The 19,173-nt window shown below is 44.4% G+C and overlaps 3 protein-coding genes across 5 annotated transcripts; 2 read left to right on the top strand and 1 right to left on the bottom strand.

Moving 5' to 3' along the window:
* Positions 1–922: 922 nt before the first annotated feature.
* Positions 923–19,173, top strand: LOC115741132 (protein indeterminate-domain 7-like). Of its 3 annotated transcripts, XM_048278323.1 has the most exons (5): positions 923–939; positions 15,765–15,982; positions 16,360–16,569; positions 16,822–17,221; positions 17,906–19,173. In XM_048278323.1, exons 2-5 carry the CDS (start codon positions 15,910–15,912, stop codon positions 18,957–18,959), a joined length of 1,737 nt encoding a protein of 578 aa, XP_048134280.1. In that variant the 5' UTR covers positions 923–939; positions 15,765–15,909; the 3' UTR covers positions 18,960–19,173. The 3 variants fall into 3 exon arrangements, with proteins under 3 accessions (XP_048134280.1, XP_030530732.1, XP_048134281.1); XM_030674872.2 differs by lacking the exon at positions 923–939 and having other exon boundaries at positions 15,728–15,982; XM_048278324.1 differs by lacking the exon at positions 923–939 and having other exon boundaries at positions 15,728–15,987.
* On the top strand, positions 1,028–1,659 carry LOC115741144 (glutaredoxin-C10-like). The gene has a single exon (XM_030674890.2). The coding sequence runs from the start codon at positions 1,100–1,102 to the stop codon at positions 1,523–1,525; it is 426 nt and encodes a 141-aa protein (XP_030530750.1). The 5' UTR covers positions 1,028–1,099; the 3' UTR covers positions 1,526–1,659.
* On the bottom strand, positions 7,889–10,562 carry LOC115741140 (probable ADP,ATP carrier protein At5g56450). The gene is made up of 2 exons (XM_030674883.2): positions 9,900–10,562; positions 7,889–8,757 (listed from the first exon to the last, which is right to left on the bottom strand). The coding sequence occupies exons 1-2, from the start codon at positions 10,236–10,238 to the stop codon at positions 8,125–8,127; spliced, it is 972 nt and encodes a 323-aa protein (XP_030530743.1). The 5' UTR covers positions 10,239–10,562; the 3' UTR covers positions 7,889–8,124.

Genomic DNA, 19,173 nt, shown 5'->3' with positions numbered 1-19,173 from the left:
AACGTGGTGGGCCCCGCCGCGATCACGTCATCCCACAGATCTTCCATGCCGAAAGGAAAGTATGGCGGCCCGCCACGTGTCCCCCAAGGGGACGTCACGGTGACGAGGGAAAGTAGAATTTTCCCCTTCCCTGCCCGTGGGATTTACGCCAGTGGGCGGGGTGGGGCCCGCGCCAGCCCCTGGATTGGATCTGTGCTCCACGTCAGCGCCTCTTGACTTTGCGGGACGAAACCGTGCTCTCTCTCTCTCTCTCTCTTTATCTCTCTCTCTCCCGGCCGCTGGTTACGTCACGGATTTAATCGGACGGCCCAGAGCATGACTCAAGGTGACGTAAGAAGTGTCATTAAAGTAATCGGCGCATCGGGAGTCAGTCTTTACTGCCCGACCCGAACCCACGTGACCGTTCCGCCCTACGCCACTTCGCCCGGCAGTTATCCTGCGCTTCGCTCATTGCTTGAAACTTGAATTTGTCCTGTTGCGGATATTAAAAATTTTGCCCTTTTTTTCTGGGTCCAAACCTTGTTGAAACAAAACAATAGGATGAAAAGTTTAATTTATCCTGTATTAGCCATATTTTATATTGTGGTTCGTTTTTTTTTTCTTCTTTTTCTCTTTCGCTTCTACTTCCGTGCAAAAGTCGATTTTTTTTTTCTTCTTTTGTGAAGTAAATTTTTTTACTTTTTTATGTGATTTCAAAATTAATATTTTAATAAAAATTTACATAATCAAACAGATTTTTTCTCGAGAAGCATGCGAAAATTCCACGCGCATCTCTCAAAATCAAAATAATAAAAAAGCAACCCCATGCGCCAGACTGGGCCACGTCACTTTCCCCTAGTGGGCTCTTCACATCTGAAGAAGAAACAAAACTATTTTGTGACCTTAATCATCTGTACTATCACTTCGTGACGTCAGCATATGTAACCTCTCTCTCTCTCTGTGTCATGATTATAAAATTCGCCCCAAGCTCCTTCGACTTCCTCTGTCCTCTCCCTCACATAATTGTGAAAGTTCCCTCAAGCTCCTCCTCCACCTCCTGCCTCCGTCCGCCGGCTGCGACCGTTGACATCCCTCTCGCGCCCTCCCCCGCCCTCCCCCGATGCAAGGCGTCCAGCGCCGCCGCTGCTCGAACGACGCCGTGGGGCTCGACCTGTCCACCGCCACGGCCACCACGTCCTCCTCCGCCGCCACGGCCTCCCTGTCGATCGACGAGGCGGAGCCGGCGGAGGCCCGGATCCAGCGGCTGATATCGGAGCACCCCGTGATCATCTTCAGCCGGTCGTCCTGCTGCATGTGCCACGTCATGAAGAAGCTCCTCGGCACCATCGGCGTCCACCCCACCGTCATCGAGCTCGACGACGACGAGATCCGGTCCCTCGGCGACGGCGCCTCCACCCCCTCCGCCTTCATCGGCGGCTCCCCCGTCGGCGGCCTCGACTCCCTCTTCGCCCTCCACCTCTCCGGCCGCCTCATCCCCATGCTCGTCGCCGTCGGCGCCCTCTACAACCACCCCATCCCCTCCTGAACTGACCAGTTCTTCACCCATCAAGTAGCTAATCTATCTCCCTAAGCTCATCATTATCGTCATCACCTTTCTCTTTGATTTCCATCTCTTCTTGTACTGTAATTGCACACCCAAAAAAAAAAAATTACCCGCAATAATCTTGCTTAATCTCTGAGTTTCTGATGGTCAAATTCGGAGCGAGTTAACGATTTCAAAAATGCTGCGTCGCCCTCGGAGTTTTGCGTACTCGCCGCAGCTGATGGACGCGTATGTTCAGTGGTCTGAGCCCCGGTGCACAAGGCGAGGGGAGGGTCCCACCGACAAATAACCGAGCGATCGCGACCGTCCGTTCACACGAGGCCGGGCGTGCAGGCGCATTTGGAGCCAACAGATGAGGAGGACTCTTGCTTTAGTGCGCGAATCGTCAGCTCTATTAGTTTTCTTCTTTTTTTTTTTAATATATAGTTTGATATTTTGGGAATGTGTCCAATTCAATTCAATGCTAAAAAAAAATTCGCATTATTGCTCCTGGCTTTTTCAATTGAATCCCCATTTTTCCTCCTCTATGATATCTTCTTCTTAATGTCTCGAACCGAGCCCTGCTCAGTATTTGGTCGATTTGCTCTACCGATCGGCACCGCCGCCGCGATTCGGCCGGCCCCGATCGGCAAATTGGCATTTTCTAGGATGCTTCTTTGGGAGTTATGGATTGAGGGGGAGGAGGAGGAGGGGTTGCAAATTGAAGAACAAATCGCTTACGTGACGATCTCTGTGCGAGTGCGGGGTCGGCCCCAAACGGCGTGCGTCCCATCGGCTAACGAGCAATTATCGGGTCATGAAGCGATTTTTTGCATGACGTGGTGGGTGTTTGGATCGTGCCCTTCTTTTTCGAGGTTTTGTCGCGGACCCCGCTGACGTCACAAGGATCTCTCCCCTTTTCCTTAAAATTTAAAAATTTGTGTGTGTTTCTCTTTGGATGGAAGAGAATTGATTTTGGGGCGTTGGATTTTGTCGATTTTGGCTGTGTGTCGAATGGCGATGAAGCAAAGCTTTTCAATACAGTCCGACAAAGCTTTCCCCCAAATTATTTGCATGGACCGTCGGTGCTGACGTTAAAATATTTTTAATTATAATTTTTAAATGATATTTTAATATTTTTTTTGTTGGCTTAAATGACGGAATCCCAACTCTTTTAATTTCTAATCATTCTCCTAATGAATTGGGGGGGAGGAAAAGAAAGCGATGTCTCTCGCTTTCAAGTTGTGCAGTCTTTAGTTAGGGGGGGATTGGAAAGATGGTGACTTTAGAGATCTTAGAATAAGGAGGAGTGGGGTGGGAGACGATTGACAATTTGACATCGCTAACCATTTAAAAAACGACGAAGGCAAGAAAAGTTGATTTAGACTTTCATGCATTGATCAGCCAAATATATATATATTAAAAAAGTTAGGCAAAGGCGAGTGACGACAAAAGAGATCATCGGTTCTCTCAATTCTCTAGGGTTCATTTTGATTCGGGTCTTTGATCAATTCTATAATAAAGGTTGGGGTCCTTTTTTTATTGCTAATGGTAAAGCCTCGTTCCCCAATGGGTCGAGAGCTCGTTTCCCCCTCTCAATTCTTTATTTGGAATTGCCTTTAACAAAAATCTAAACGCGAGAACGAATTTATCTGTGGAGGCGCGGAAGTACAAACGCAAGACTACTTAGAGAATCGTAAAACTCGGGGTAAGCGATTTCCGGATTGAGCCGGTCCGATCCTGAAACCTACAACTTACCCACACAGGATTGGCTTTCGGATTTTGGGACTTGGAACCGATCCTATGGACATTGAAATAGACTCTGGATTAATCATGCTCGTCTGGTTCTTTTTTCTTTTTCTTCTTTTTTTTCTTCTCTTTTTGTATTCTTTGAAAGGATAATTTTACTCTTTCAACGTACATATTCATCGACACTTGATATTTAGAATCATGAAACTTAGCAATAAAAGGGCGAGGAGCAAAACATCGGTAAAAGCCAAATAGAAATCTAAAACGACTAGAAGTTATCCGACTAGTCTCTCGGTCAAGTAAAACGAAAGCTAAAACAACAGTAGAAATCTCCCGCTGTTAAAAGCAACAACGCATGAAATTATGGACACGTAAAATTAAAATAAATAATAAAAAGTTCAAAACACGCAACATAAGACATGAATTATTGAACGTCATTCCTCATTCATCCTTAAAAGATTGTGCCAAATTATGACTCCTGAAACAAAACAAACAAAAAATCGGTTAAAATGGGCTCGATCCAAGATCGGTCCAAGGTCAGTCCGCCGATCCTATATAGCACCACAAACCTAGAATCGGACCGCATAGCGCCAGTCCGGCCCTATTCCAAAGTCTACCCTCAACCGTGATCAACCCTACATAAAACATCCTATAAATCCCATTGATAAGTTAAATTCATTAGGGGTGAGCAGTGCTAGGGTCGGTTCATATTTCACCTGGAACCTAGAAACTACCCGTCAGAACCGATTCCTCAATTTTTAGAACCTAGAACCTACCCTACATACACCGGAACCTACCATGTCACAAGTTTCAAGGTCTTGATTGAACGATTGCGGTGAATCATAATGATCAAATTTGCAACTCATATGTAGACATGCCATAAATATGAAATGTTAATAAAGTAAAAAATTCAATCATGGATATTACTGAATATGGAAGCTCAAATTAGTGGTTCCAAATTGCTAAATCATCATTGACGCTATGGAATACCGCAAGATCATACGAAGACATAAAAAAAAAAAACAAAAAAAACCACTAAGGCTTATTCCAGGTTCAATGTTCCGCACCCTGGAATCTAAAATCTACTCGTTAGAATTGGTTCCAATTTTTTGAAGCTGGAACCTACGTTGCATACCTTATAATCTTGAACCAACACAAACCGATTTCTATTTCCTGGTTCTACTCTGGAACCATGCTTACTCCTAAGATCCATACCATTGGCTTGTGCAGGTGGCCCATCTAGAGTAGTTTGCACGTAACTCGTGTAATTTGCATATGTAACATCTACTTCCGGAGATGGAAATCCTATAGTGCTCCAATCAATTACCCAGCTCTAATAGATTTGAGAATGACTGATTAGTAGACTGATGATTGGTGTTTTTGTTTTGTGACTAAGTTCTATTGAATTTAAGTTTAAACCAAGCAAGAGGAGCAGACGTGCGAAGCTCACACGTCCATCAAAAGATGCAAGGACATTTTAGATAATTTTCCTAGTTGTCGGGTATCCTATGTGCCGAGAGAAGCCAACTGAGTTCCGGATTGGATAGCCAAAAATCAAAGAAAAAATGTATTACCTTAGTCTTTTATGCTGGAATTTACTTTGTACTGAAGCCCACCTTTCGAGCTCTTCTGCTTTGAATTAGTTTTTAATGAAAAGTTTATTATGACGAAAAAAAAAAAGGGGTGGCTTGATGAAATGACATACCTAATGCAAACGGTGCATGAACGAGCAATTCAAGCATGTCTAATAATTGAGAAAAACGAATTCTCGAAGTCAAGGAAATAGGGGAAACTCGAAAATAGTGTGCTATCTTTCCATGTCAACACAGCCGTGAGTACACGTGGAATGACACGTCGCATCTTTTTTGACATCATTGGACGTAACATAAAAAGCTCAATGGGTATTAGATTTGGGTACTGATTAAAAGCCGGTATTTTTTTCCTTTACGAGGCAAAAAAAAAAAAAAGACAGTTTGGATCAGATGGAAAACTCAAATGAAAGTTGATAATTTTTTTAACGAGACTAAAGAGGAGGTTTGAATTGGAATTTGGGATTCAAATTGAATTCGGTACTTTTTAAGGCAATTGCACGTGCCCCGCTCTCCATTTGTTCTTCTTCAAGTTGCAGAGGTTGATCTCAAAGAAGTTTATACAGAAAAAGCTCAGAAAACATGAAGAAAAAGGCCATACTTCCAGGGTTTCAATAGCTTCATTTCCCTCTCGACTAATTTCTCAAAAGACCGCGACCATTCTTCGTTCATCGAGGTCCAAGGAGCCACCCCGACGGGAGTTTCGGGAGGTGGCGTTTCCAAGACGCCAAATGACTTTTATAGTTTGAGTTCGTATTTTATTGATAGTTTGGACTTTAACTCATAAATAGCTACTGTTATATATAATTATATATTGTAATAGAGAATTGTAATAAATAGCTGGGATGTGCTAATTATAATGACATCTTCTCATGGATGTAGTTCTATTTTGAGGAATGAATCGAGATAAATCTTATGTCTTGATTTTTTTTTCTCGCATTTACTTTTTATTTCGTTGTGCTTGTACTCCTAATCTTTTAACTCGCTCTAAACTTGGGAACGGGAAAGAGCGATGTGGAAGCGCGATGATCCTTTACCACCCCTCGATTTCGACCCGTTTAGGCACTTCTCCATATGAGCCTGAGTGCTCGAAGTCTAATGTTATACTGCTCGCCCCATGATTTACTTCCCATCTGTCAGTACCAGATCAACTTTAAAGTTCTCTTTTCTCGTTTAAAGGGAAAAAAGAGAAGAAGATGGGATGTGAGGGCTCGTGAATCAAGGCGAGAGCTAGATTAAACCCCAACTCTTCCATCAATGGAGGACCCCGTCTCTTACATTTAGTTGGGCCTAGAAAGGACATGAGGACAGCAACTTCAACCATCACCAGCATCTTCCAAGGTTGCTCTCTCACCTTTAGTTTTCTTTGATGAAGCTAAATAATTTTAGCAATCTACATAAAATGCATCGAGTGATGTGATAAATCGTTTAAGGCCTCTCGAGTGATAGGTCCCGTCCAGCACGCCCGGCATTACACTTCTCTTTGTTATGGTGGTCCACATGCGTCATCGAGGCGGTGGCTCCAATTCGACCACAAAAAGTAGGGACCCGTGAAGAATCTTGAGCGCCCGAGAAAGGAAGAATCGCCCTCCAATTCTCTCACGGCATTGAATCGATCGTCATACATAGGTCAGACGTCTTCTGCAACCCCATACATACTGGCTTGTTCCAAGGTGTGGTTGGCTTGAATAGAGCAGGATGGAATTGGGGTCACTGAGCATCCCCCCAACCCCACACAGAGAGAGTTCCTTAATGGCAAGGTTTTCAGGTTCCACTCTGTAATACAGCTTTGAAAGAATCCTCCTCCAATACTTTGGACAAACCCTCTGTTTTATTCTCTTTATTCTAAGAACACTTTTTTTTTTTCCTGGGGTGGTGAAGTCATGTTAGCTGCTTTGGCTTCATTGTGGGGCTCCCACTCCTTTTCCTTGGTACTTTTAATGTCTTCACACACAGAATCCACCCAATTGGGAAAAAGAAACTTTGGAAAGCCCCTTCTTTAAATCCTTTTGACGCTGATTGAGTTAACACCTCCCCTGGATCGCGCGCTGTGCAAAAAGTTTGTAAATATACAGCCAAAGACATATTCCAAATTACATCACTTGGGGAAGAAGAAAGAGGAGAGCTAGTGAGTCATTCATCAAGCTCAAGGTATCATTCTCTTGTTATATTTTTATGCTTAGGGTCTTTTTATAAACCACCCCCCCAACCCAAGAAGGATGGTGCCAAAACATATGGTTAACGCATAGTTTGATGACGGTGGTTGCTTGTGGCTTGCGAGAACTGGAGACTCATTAATTTGAGCCTGGTCCTAGTCTGTGTTGATGTTTGCTTCTGTGGTCGACAATCGTTTTCAGGGAAGTTTCCATGGAAATTTCGAATAGGCGTGACTGGACTTGTTTACGAAAAATCTTCTGGGTCTGGCTTCCTCTATACTACTAGTTAGGCTGGATATTACCTGGCATACGATTTGAGAAGTGATACTTCACTGTAAGAAAGCAGAAGTGATTCAAGACCGAAATGGCATTTACGCCTCTAGCTTTGATTGTGGCTGGCCAGTCGTCACCAGATCGATGACTACACAAAGCCCATTGAACAAATAACGGACAGGCGAAAATCACAAAGTTCGTTCGCCATGCTTGACCCAAAGAGAAAACAAACAAAAGCAGGCACACAAATGCCTCCTTCTATTACCATCTTTCCTCTGAGTTAAAGCAGCGTTAAGCATATGCATGAAGGATTCAGTAGCCGAAGTCATTGTCTATCAAGAAGCACCTTCTGCAGCTTACCAACCTGGAAGATCGAAAATCGGCGCTTGACAGGCGAGTGTCTCAATTCAAATGGAATAGATTGGAGCGGTGGCAATGAGACAGTTATGAGTAGAGGGAAATCCATCCCAATATCACGGAGTGTCTTCCTCACTGTGATAACATTTCGATTAAGTTGCCGACATAGAAGAAGTCATCAAGCATCGAAATTCAGAATATTCAAACATATGCACGGTACTCAAACTCGAAACATGATTTCTAGTAAAATGTAAACCTTGGCCTCTTTATTTGGTAACAAAATCCCGAGACTTAATTTGCCACGGCATCTAAAACTTAATGGCAACTGTAGTGTAGTTTTGGGAGATATCAACTATGTGAGCCTCACAGGTGGTATAAACTGATCCATTTTCTTTTCCCTGAATGGATGCCTCTTGAATGCTTCTACCGTTTCCCGAAAAGAAAAGGAAAGAATCAATTCTGTCAAAAGTAATTTCCACTATAATCTGCTCCTTTTCAAAAACTTCTTGACCTCATCATACAAAACCAAAATTGCAGCTCCCCCTGTGCTTCTGAACACATTCGAAGCTGCGCCGCGGTAAAAAGAAGCTACACCCTCCATTCTATAAATCTTTCTCCAGCAATCAAACGTGCTATTGTACATCGGCTTCTCCGATCCAGATTGCATCATCATCCGCCTCCGAACTGTGTCAAGAGGATAGGACACCAAACCGGCTGAGGTTGTGACTGCCTGAGCCACCAACCAGCGTTTCCACAGTGCCAATTCAGTCTTGGGTTCCTTGGACAGTAGTTCCTTCATCGTATCGAATCCCCCAAAGTATAAGCCCCGATGAACCACCATTCCATGGAGAGATGCAGGAAGTCCTCTATAAATCCCTCGGACGCCGTCCTTCTTGCATATGGTGACCAAGAAATGATAAATCCCTTGAAACTGACGAACCTCCGTTCTCCCAATATCAGCAGCTAGACGAGTGTGAGCAATATCAAGTGGGTATATCAAGATCAAAGTCGTACACCCAGCAGCAGCCCCAGCAATGAAGTTGGCTGGTGCACCTGAAATGAAGTGACCATTCAGAGAATCACCCCTCCTTAACATGTTTCTGTACAAATCCTGCAAAATGAACGACAACTGTAAGTTGGCCGCCACATGAGCAGTCCAAGAGAGTGCACAGATCATCCAGGGTCTCTGCATCACTTGAATAACATCTGTTACAAGCTAAATGGAGGCAAAGAAACATAAGTTCGAGAAACCAGTTCAAAGCACTTTTTGCAATAAACTAGGACCAGGCAAACCATGTTACAATGCACTCAATCAATGACATGGTCTTGGACTTTCCCATAGCTCCAATTAAGTGAAAATCAAAAGATCGCGTAGATTGTCATACATGAAGCATGACAATCTCGAACATTTTGCACGTTCAGAGCTCTTTCAAGTAGAACTGAATATTGTACAGGATGACAAAGATATTTGGAAGGAACCAAAAGTTTCTTGATATGGTATACTCTGTCGTAAAACTTATCCCGTTTCATCACATTTATATCTCCTTTCCGTTTAAAAGCTCTCCTTGTAGCAGGAAGTAATTTATTTGAAGCCGTAGTTGCCGAACATCATGTCTCACTACACAATCTCAGAGTATTTGTCAGAAACCAAATGTCACTTCACCATATTTGAATTGCTAGCATGCCCAGTAACTCTTCTTGCTATATTAGCCACTAGCCAGGATTTCTTCTCACCAAGAGTTTGTTAAAAATAATGCAGCTTACCATTAATGAAAAGAATCTGAAACGGAGCAGTATTTCTCACAATCACACAACACACATCATCTAACTACATACATACAATAGCTGCTAAAGAACTATTCCATTGATGCAACATATTTTCGTCAAGAAATGATTCTGGCGCGAATGCATTCATTGCTTCTCCGCATCAAACAAGTTTCCCTGGCAAGTCCATTGCCAAATTACACCAGCTACATCAGTGGAGCATTTCATCAACCACGTCACGTGCATACTCGAGTGCACACTCCATACCTAACCTCTCCACCAACCATCTCCATAAAGTATTTCACGAACACACAAACACAAGCTAACGATCCCAACTATACTTCCTCCAATAAAATCACATTCGTGCCGAACCAATCCCCGAGGGGGAAAAAAAAGAGAGGCGGCTTTAACATTAACCTCTCCAACAAGAACAACCAGTCCATCCTCAAGATTAGTCAAAGAAACTAAAATCCACAGTGCCAAGCGTACCTTGAGAGAGAAATTGAGTGCCACCGAGGGGTAATAACGAAGCACGCTACTCCCATTGCCTCTCCAGAGAGAGAGGACGCCTTCCTCTCTGACGGTGCGGAAGATGCAGTCGAACATTCCCCGGAACTTCCTACGCCCGCCTTCCACGATGGCCGGATTGCTCTCCTGGGTCTGGAGCAGCAGCTTCGCCCTCTCGATCGGGGCGACGATCGTGTGCACCACGCCCCCCATCAGAGCGCCCGCCAACAGATCGTGTTGGAAGTCGGTCAACAGATTCTGCGGCGACCCTTTCACCATCCTCGACCCCGCCCCGTCTAACTCGCCGTCACCTTCCCTCATTCCCAGCGATCTCCCCTCGGGTCGGTCCTACCCCCGCAACGACCCCGTCATCCTCTCCGCCTCGCGCGGGAACGAATCCGATACTCCGCCCAAAGACGTTCCCCCTGCCAAGAAAAGAAGATGCTTTGCTTTCCTGCCCTTTCCCTTTCCCTGACGTTCTTCCTTTTGCAGAAATGACGGAGAAATCTGATTGCTTTTCGCAGGAGGAAGCGTTGAAAGCTGATGGCTTTCTCTCTGGAAACTGGCGCTTTCAGAGAGAACGAAAACGAGAGAAACTTCGGATTCGGGTGGGGAGGTTTTTATAGGGGCGAGGCTGTGCAGGGAGTTTGTACGGGGATACCGAGGGAGGGTATGGGATAAGTACGACTCCCCCAGGCATCGTCTGTTCACGGCTTGCCACGTGTAGCGCCATCCCCAAGCCGAGCCGAGGTCAATTTATGACCCGCCCGACCCGACTACTTGGGCCATATATAATTCGGATCGGGTCGAGCACATTTTCATTTGGTTCGGTTTAGGACTGAGTTGACCATATTCCTCTTCCTCTACTTCTTCACGAACGACCATAAGCCTTCATAAATTGATCATTTTTCGGCAGTAGTTGTCCCTTGCCCTGATGTTGCCCATGACCTCGTGACCCATCGGCCACCTCCGAGCTCGACGGCAAGAACCGAGCCACCTAGATCCATCTTGTGCCTCCATCTTTCTCCTTCTGCCTTTTCAAACTTCAAATGAGAAATTACAACAAAAAAATTCTTAAACCTATTGTAATTTTGTTAATTCAATAATAAACTTTTTTTTTTCCTTTTGAGTCCTAAATCTTCTCATTTGTCCCAACTCAATATATTTGATTGACCAAGGTCGACGTGAATAAATATTAATAATATTTTAATATATATTTTCATTTTTCCTTTTCTTTCTCTTTTTTTTTCCCTTCCTGCTGTGGGCAAGGCCATAGTGGCAGCGGACGAGGCCGCCTAGCCCAAATTTGGGTGAGGCCATGGTCGCCTTCTCTTGCAACCGGCAAGGCTGGCCTCCCCCAAATCTAGGCAAGGCAGCCTCGCCTCACACTGGTTTGGGTTCCCGAGACGCAGCCCAGAGCAAGGCCGCCTCACTAGCAGCAGGTGAAGGCGGCCATGGCTCCTAGCCCGCAGCCACTATGGACCTCGCACAGCTTGGGCGCGGCTGCTGTGGCCTTGACGTAGCTTGGGCTAGGGAGGTTCGTCGAATTCCATCGAGAATAATGTTGACCGAGACCCACTTTTTAGAAAGGTGACTTCCAAATTTCCTCTCGCCGAATAACTTTTATAAAAGTAATCTCGATATGGCATAAAATAATACCATGTCGTTATCAATTTTGCTTTGGCACCATGTCAATTGTCAAAAAGAAAAGAAAAGTGGGATTAGTAAAGCGTTTTCGATTTAAAAAGGAAAAATTATTGCATTCAATCAACTCACGAAACGGAAGAGCCGATGAAATCGTCTCCCGCACTCAACTAGTGCACACGTGAGCCCAGATCATCTCAGCCCTCGGACTACGTGGGCTCCTTGAGTCAGTAACATCTTCAATAGCTCTACCATTTCTCCGGCACATGCTGTAACCACGTTCGAGAGTTTCAGTCTCGGTCTGTCCATTGAAACTTTGCACGCGTTCCTTACTCAAAAATTGGGTCGAGGGCAATTTGCTCCAGCTTGCCCACCGACCCGAACGAGATTGATCCGGCCTAAAGCGTTGGATTGAAATTGCCGGGATAAAGGAAGCGAATCTAACTTTTCGAATTTGAAATTCTATCGGCTCCGGTCGACGACGTGCAGTGTGTACTTATCTGTTGGATAAAATACTTTCTTTGTAGCCACGGTCTTAGCGGCCCAATAGGCTCGAGAGATGTCCATGCTGTTCCATTCGGGTATGTGGTTCTTGCTTTAGGGCCTGGCCTGAACCGGGACTAAAGCCCGAACTTGACGACATGCTTCGGTAATCTTTCATCGGTCCATATGATTTGGGCCCGCACAGGTCCTAACTGTTGGGCCTGGATATTTCACGAGGTTAGACTCCATGCCCGCTTCAATGTGACGATTAATCGAGTCTCCTCCGGCCCATTAAGGGTAAAAACGTAACTACAATAATTATAAAAATAATCAAATTAATCGGCATCGTGACCGCGGAGGTCGTTGGCCTACTTGGTTAGGGCGTAGGCCCGCTTGTAAAACCGGACATTTCGTAGCGCATGTGAAACGTGTCTAGGGAGATCGTCGGCATTGGTCGCTCTTGCCCAACGTTTCTCGTTCAATTAAGGGAATGAAAAGAAGGAAGAAGACTAATTTGGAATATTTTCTGAATCAAAATGGACGTGCAATCGAAGAGCGGGAGATGAAACCGTGTGGGCTATCTGTTGCCCTAGCTCATCATTCCCTACGTGAAAAAGCAAACATAGATGATTTCTTATTTGTATACACTGATTAGCATTATATTCTCAAAGCAACATTATGTTTGCGTATGTAATTTTTGGGGTGAGCGGCTTCGAGGCGGGTAATATCGGGACATGTTCTTAGTTTTTGGAACTCGAAGCCTATCTTGTAGACCCTGGAACATGAACCGATCGATCCGGTCCGGTTCCGGGGTCTACTATCAAACCGTCCAATTCTTTTTTATTTGTTTTATTTGTTTTATTTCTTGAGAATGTTGCTCGAGACTTCAAATCTTCAATTGCACAGTGCAAATGTCTCCAAAAAACCTCTGTATTTGTTAGGATCGGAGATGTGGCACTCGAGCGTCCTCAATCTTCTTGTACAGCCGAGCGGTTGATCCGCGAGAGGCTCGTGAGCTTCGAATGATTGATTCACGTCGAGGAAATGTAAAGAAGTGGGCAATGCAAAGTCGATCGAGAGAGAGAGAGAGAGAGAGAGTAATAATAAGAATACCGGATGTAAGGTAAAACTAAAAGTATATAAATGGAGTTTCTCGATATGGTTCCGCATCCAGAATCGAGAACCGGACTATTAATAGCTCGTTCCAAAAAAATTGGAATCAGAAACCGGCCAAATAGGGTCAATCGGTCCAATTGTAAGGTCTACACCGGATCGATACTCACCCTAACCTTTCTCTGTAGTGATCTAAGTGCATATTTTTCGGGTTCATTGAAAGTGTTAAATTATACGGATCTCACGCGGGACTCATATAATCCAACGGCTGCGATGAATTGAACGCACATATATCCAGTTCACACGTCAAAATGACCTCATCATGTGAGTGGCCGAACGATAAAATGATTGAAGAGATAAAAGTAAACGTGAGCTGGAGCCACACGATGGATGAGGGAGACACCCTAATAAAACATAGGAAAAGTTGTAAAAAGCTGAAAATGACAAATGAAACCAACCCTTTTGCTGTCGTACGCACAACGACATAGATAGGCTGTGGAGACAACCCTAAAAAAACTAAATAGAACACTCAGGACAAAATAAAAAATTCATAGACGGCGTAGATTCAGATTTCAGAACTCGCGATGTTACTTACGCTGAACCGTAAATTTTGTCACTTGGCAACTACCGCAAGGACATGCAAGAAGTTACTATTTTGTAGTCCCGTACAGAAGCCGAGGGTTTGAAATTTTTACCTAAATATTCCGAAAACGAACGCGGGAAATTAATGAATTCGAGACTTCGGACTCTGATACCATACTGTAGTTATCCGTGTGTGCCCCGTTTATTTTACGAAATTGGGACGTGCCCGATTCGTTCCGAGTTCAACGGCCCGTAGTCTTTCGTGGAATAAGAGTTTCTAGAAATAAAACACGGAATGGAATTTAGCAAAATGATGCCAACCGCGGCAAAATTTTGCATTGTCTTTGCGCATGATGAGTTGGGTTGACCCTTTGTGATTTTCAAACATGAAGGCCCTCACGCACAGCTCAGCCTCGTGGAAAAAAATTCACCAACGCGTATGAATAGTGACTTGTGTTGAATTAGATGCGACTGAAATCATGTTAATTAATATGAATAAAGGAGGAAGGTAATATTCCGCTCTATCATCATAATGATTAGCTTATGCAAATTATTGAAATCAAAGTAGTCTGACTTAATCCCCACCCTCATCTCATCCGTGTTACAATTTTAAAAAGAATCGAAACTTGATGATCGTGGATGTTGAAATCTAGAAAAATCAAAAGCCATAGTCATAGAGATCTATGATTTGAGAGTGGACTCTTGTTGTATCCCCGAAAACGCGTGCATTCTTAAAATAATCTAGAAGCCGTTCAATTTCCATTTTTGGCCGGAGGACTTCTATGACGACCCGGTCCGCCAAGGGCAGGGAGTGATCGCCGAGGTGAGAGGGGCCCGCATAAGGACCAACTCTCGAGATGGTTCTAGGATGGCGAAGGGGGAATAAATGAATTGAATTGCGCACCGAACATGGAGAGAGCATTCTTGGACTGTATGCACAAAATTGAAATTAACTCACAAGAGGCGCGTTTTGCCACAATCATTGGAGCTCCAATGTTAAGCGTGTTCATATGAGCGTATTACCATGACGAGTGGTCTCCTATAGAAATGCTTATCTCCATGTCAAAGGACAAAACCGTGAGGCTCGAAATAGAACAGGCCAATGCAAACAACGCCTCGAGTGGCTTAGTCCATGGGTGTCACAACTTCGCTATAGACTCATCGTTTTCTGGGGTTTCACACACCCGTTAACTTCATACAACATGTGAATGAAACCCATAAACATCCCGGAAAATTAAATATGACAAGGCTCCATTTGGTTCATTTTTTAGAATCAAACACATCCACACCCACCATGTAAATCCACACCACACAATACTTTTGATTCCATGTCTCTTTCTCACACATAGAATAAGGAAAATTAGGGTTGATGATGGGCAGCAGAGCGGTCCCTCACGTCTTTATCAGTTAAGGCATTCCAATAGACAAACTGAATTATTCAGCGTTTCCTCGTTATTTTAGTGACCCTGATTGTTGCTTTTATTACACGATATTTGTTGTATGAACTCATATAAAGGAGTGCTGTTCTGTCCATGAGCAAGCACGTTTGCTGGAATTATGATCACTTTTAACCAATCATGCTACTATGAGTGGACATTGTATATAGGCGAAAACCTAAAAAGAGACTATGCTTTTTCGAAACTCTTATCACCGCCATCGGGTTAAAAGTTCATAATCAACTTCTCATCATCTCTCCCTCCCTCCCTCTCTCTCTAAAAGAGTGTAAAATGTCTGGCTCATTCTTCCACTTGGCCTTGCTTTATGTCTACTTTACATGGCCTTAGGGAGGGGAAAAGGTGGCGTGGAAACACCCAACGCTTGTAAAAGCAAGAAAATATGTGGTAAAGTGACCCACAATTATTAAAGCGTGAAATCTCTCTCTCTCGCGAGACTGAGAGTGAATGAGAACAGAGGAAAAGACAGAAAGTGCAACCTCAGAAAACAAACAACGCAAGCCTAGCTGTTTGGCTTGGGCTCAGAGAATATTGAATTCTGGTGCTAGAGAGAAAACTAAAAGCTCTCAAGCTCTCTCTCTCTCTCACTGCAAAGCTCTGCAGAGACTTGAGCAAATGATTCCACACATTTTTCTCTCTCATTAGTACTAATTTGTCTGGCTTTCTGTTGAACCTTTTCTGGGTGTGTGTGTTATCAGCAGCAAAGCTGCAGGTGCATGAGAGGGAGGTGGTGGTTGTTCAAAGTTCAATTCAAAGTTCAAACACATATTGAAGACTGGTGGATGAGAGGTTTGGTGCACCATTCTATTCACAGAAAAGAAAAAAAAATCACTTCTTTTCATCTTCAGATTTCTTCAAGAACTTGGAATAGGGAAGAGAGCAAAAGGAATAACTCTGAAAGAGAATTGGAGGCAAAAAAAGGGTTGGCAGTGCTACTAATTGGAGCCATGTGTGCATTTAATGAAGCTTGTAGGAAGCTCATGGGAAAGAAATCCCCTTTCCTTTCTGGGTTATCTTTATTTTCATCTTTTTTGGCCTTTCCAAATTAGGGTTTCTGTTTGGGGGTCTCGCTCAGATGTCTGCACACACATACGAGTCCTTGTGTATAGTTTCATCAGTCATCTTTTGAAGCAGTTCTTTGTTGTGTAATGCGAAAATAGAAGCAGCAATGGAAATGAAAGGCCTGTTGGTGGTGAATGACAACAGCATGTCTAGTTTGACCTCCACTGCGTCCGGTGAGATCTGTGCTTCTTCAGGTTCCGGAAGTGAAATTCATGGCAACAGCAACAACTTGTATTCTCATCACTCCTTTGCTTCCACAAATCATCAACCACCTCCTCCTCCAAAGAAGAAGAGAAGCCTTCCAGGCAATCCAGGTCTCTCGATTCACTAATTGCTCTTTCTAATTTTTAGCGGGGTATCCAAGATGCTCGGTTAATCCGCACAAATGCACGTGAATCTCTCGGTTCATGTGTGGAGGAAAGCTCCATTTGTAAAATGGCGAGCTTGCCTGTAATATTATTTTGAATAGAAGATACTGTGATTTGAACACAGTAGCTTGGGATCGCTTCCTTTTTATTGGACTTTCTAAAGGTTGCGGCTTATCGATATTCTGCTGTTTCAACCAGACCCAGATGCGGAAGTGATAGCCTTGTCGCCGAGGACGCTCACGGCGACCAACCGATTCACATGTGAGATCTGCAACAAAGGGTTTCAGAGGGACCAGAACCTCCAGCTCCACAGGAGAGGGCACAACCTGCCATGGAAGCTGAAGCAAAGAGCGAAGCAAGAACCGATAAGGAAGAAGGCGTATGTCTGCCCCGAGCCGACGTGCGCGCACCACGACCCGTCGAGAGCGCTTGGTGATCTCACCGGCATCAAGAAGCACTTCTACCGGAAGCACGGCGAGAAGAAGTGGAAGTGCGACAAGTGTTCGAAGCGCTACGCGGTCCAGTCGGATTGGAAGGCTCACTCCAAGGTCTGCGGCACGAGAGAGTACAGATGTGACTGCGGAACCCTCTTCTCTAGGTAAAGAAAATGCATACACACACTTTGGATGATCTTGAATTGTTCATAATCAGCCACCATGCATTGGTTTTTCTCCCGATTGAATACGGCTTCGGATTGCCATTTTCTAGTCCTTCTGCTCTGCACACCATGAATGATCAGTGGATGTGTCTGTTCTCTCAACTCTCAGTCTCAACGAGCTTACTCTCCACGTTATGATCTCATGTATAAAAGACAGCAATTAGTGGCTACAAGAGTTCCCATGTTAGTGGTTGCTGCGTGGGGGAAGTGGTTTAGATTAGGAATCTTCAAATGGTTATGACAATAATGCCTTTTGTCCTAAGAATGAAAAAAGAAAAACACAAAAGGCTAGTATGAGAGAGAGAGAGAGAGAGAGAGAGAGAGATCAAAAGGAGAGCACTGACTCATGCCTATACTAAAAAATTTCATCAAAGCTATTCATATTGGCAACAAAACTGTGGGCTTGATCTCTTTTTGTTTGCTTCTGGTTGGTCTATACCCTATGCTCGGAGCCATACTTGCGCGAATCGGGTACACGCGAGCCCAATGAGTAACATCCGTCGGATCATATGGATCTTACGCGAGGCTTACACGATTCAACCTGTTTAAATTCACTTAAGCTTCGATAATTTTTTCCTTGATCACAGTAGCAATGACAATGTTCAAATTTTTACTTTTTGGCAGGAGGGACAGCTTCGTCACTCACAGAGCCTTTTGCGATGCCTTAGCAGAAGAGTGCGGAAAAGCCACTCCTCCAAACCCGCCCAGCTTCTTGATCTCCTCTTCACGACCTCCGACCACCACTTCACTCGCTGCTTCCCACCTCAATCTCGAGAACATCAACTCTCTCTCCATCAAAAGAGAGCAAGAACATCAGCAACATCAGCAGGTTCACATTTTCAACCCCAGACAAGAAATCACTGGTCCCTCGTGGATACCATCGCCTTATAGCTCACATGGGACCTTGTCGTCACCGTCGTCTTTGTTGGACCCGTCGGTGCAGGTTCTACAAAACCCTAACTTGGATAATAATCTGAGTACTTGTTCTTCATCTTCTTCCTCACCTCACATGTCAGCAACTGCGCTGCTGCAAAAGGCAGCACAGATGGGGGTGACCATGAGCAGCAACCCCAGCTCATCACTTGGAATCATCAACTGTAGTACCCCACTAGCAAACAGTCGCATGCACGGCAATAATAATCTGGTGAACTTGGGCTCACGTGACCATGATCATCATCATCATCCTCGAGATCGTCAGCTGGGAACAAGTCGGTTTGGTGATCAGGGCTTGTCGTCTTTCGGGAGTAAAGCTGTCGTCACTCCTGCAGGCGTTTCAGGAGGAGCGGACGAACCAGGTCCTCTTCCTCATCTTCAACAAGACATGAACGTGATGATGATGATGACGATGAACCCGCTGTCGTCCTTGGACGGGGCTGATGATGATCTGAACGGGATGATCTTGAACAACAATTACGACAATTATATTCCCGAAACACCAACATCGGACCACGGGGGTGATGATTTTAAGGATGCAGCAGCGACCTCGGAATCAGCAAAAAGGTTTCGACTTGAGGGCAATAATGATAACATGGCGACCAGAGATTTCTTGGGTCTCAGAGCATTCTCGCCGAAGGATTTTCTCAATCACAAAGTTGATGGGTTTGACTCAATGGGTTGGCGTGGAGGAACAAAAGATGATGGGCTTCTTCAGAGTGAAAGCAAGAACCAAGCACTTTGACACGGCTAAAGCTCTTTTCTTTTTTTACCTTGTTCAGTCAACCTCAGCCAGCGCAGCTTTCGGCCTGCTCAGAGAGAGAGAGAGAGAGAGTGAGTGTTGGGACGCCTTCATGGGAACTTTATACTGCCGTCGAGGATTGTCTTAAAACCTTAAAATGTTAGAGACAAATAAGACTTCAAAATATTTAAATTCGGAATCTCTTGCTCTGATATTA

Source organism: Rhodamnia argentea, chromosome 4 (genome assembly GCF_020921035.1).
Source record: "Rhodamnia argentea isolate NSW1041297 chromosome 4, ASM2092103v1, whole genome shotgun sequence".
NCBI classification, from domain to species: Eukaryota; Viridiplantae; Streptophyta; class Magnoliopsida; order Myrtales; family Myrtaceae; genus Rhodamnia; species Rhodamnia argentea.
The sequence above is the reverse complement of the archived record's forward strand: the minus strand, read 5'-3'. Positions and strand labels throughout refer to the sequence as shown.

Bases quoted from the DNA above. Each gene is read 5' to 3' on its own strand.
- LOC115741132 (XM_048278323.1), top strand. From the start codon at position 15,910: ATGAGAGGGAGGTGGTGGTTGTTCAAAGTTCAATTCAAAGTTCAAACA. The intron at 15,983-16,359 runs GTTTGGTGCACC...AAATAGAAGCAG, and splicing joins TGAAGACTGGTGGATGAGAG to CAATGGAAATGAAAGGCCTG. The intron at 17,222-17,905 runs GTAAAGAAAATG...ACTTTTTGGCAG, and splicing joins TGCGGAACCCTCTTCTCTAG to GAGGGACAGCTTCGTCACTC.
- LOC115741140 (XM_030674883.2), bottom strand. From the start codon at position 10,238: ATGAGGGAAGGTGACGGCGAGTTAGACGGGGCGGGGTCGAGGATGGTG. The intron at 8,758-9,899 runs GTACGCTTGGCA...TTCATTTTGCAG, and splicing joins CACTCAATTTCTCTCTCAAG to GATTTGTACAGAAACATGTT.
- LOC115741144 (XM_030674890.2), top strand. From the start codon at position 1,100: ATGCAAGGCGTCCAGCGCCGCCGCTGCTCGAACGACGCCGTGGGGCTC.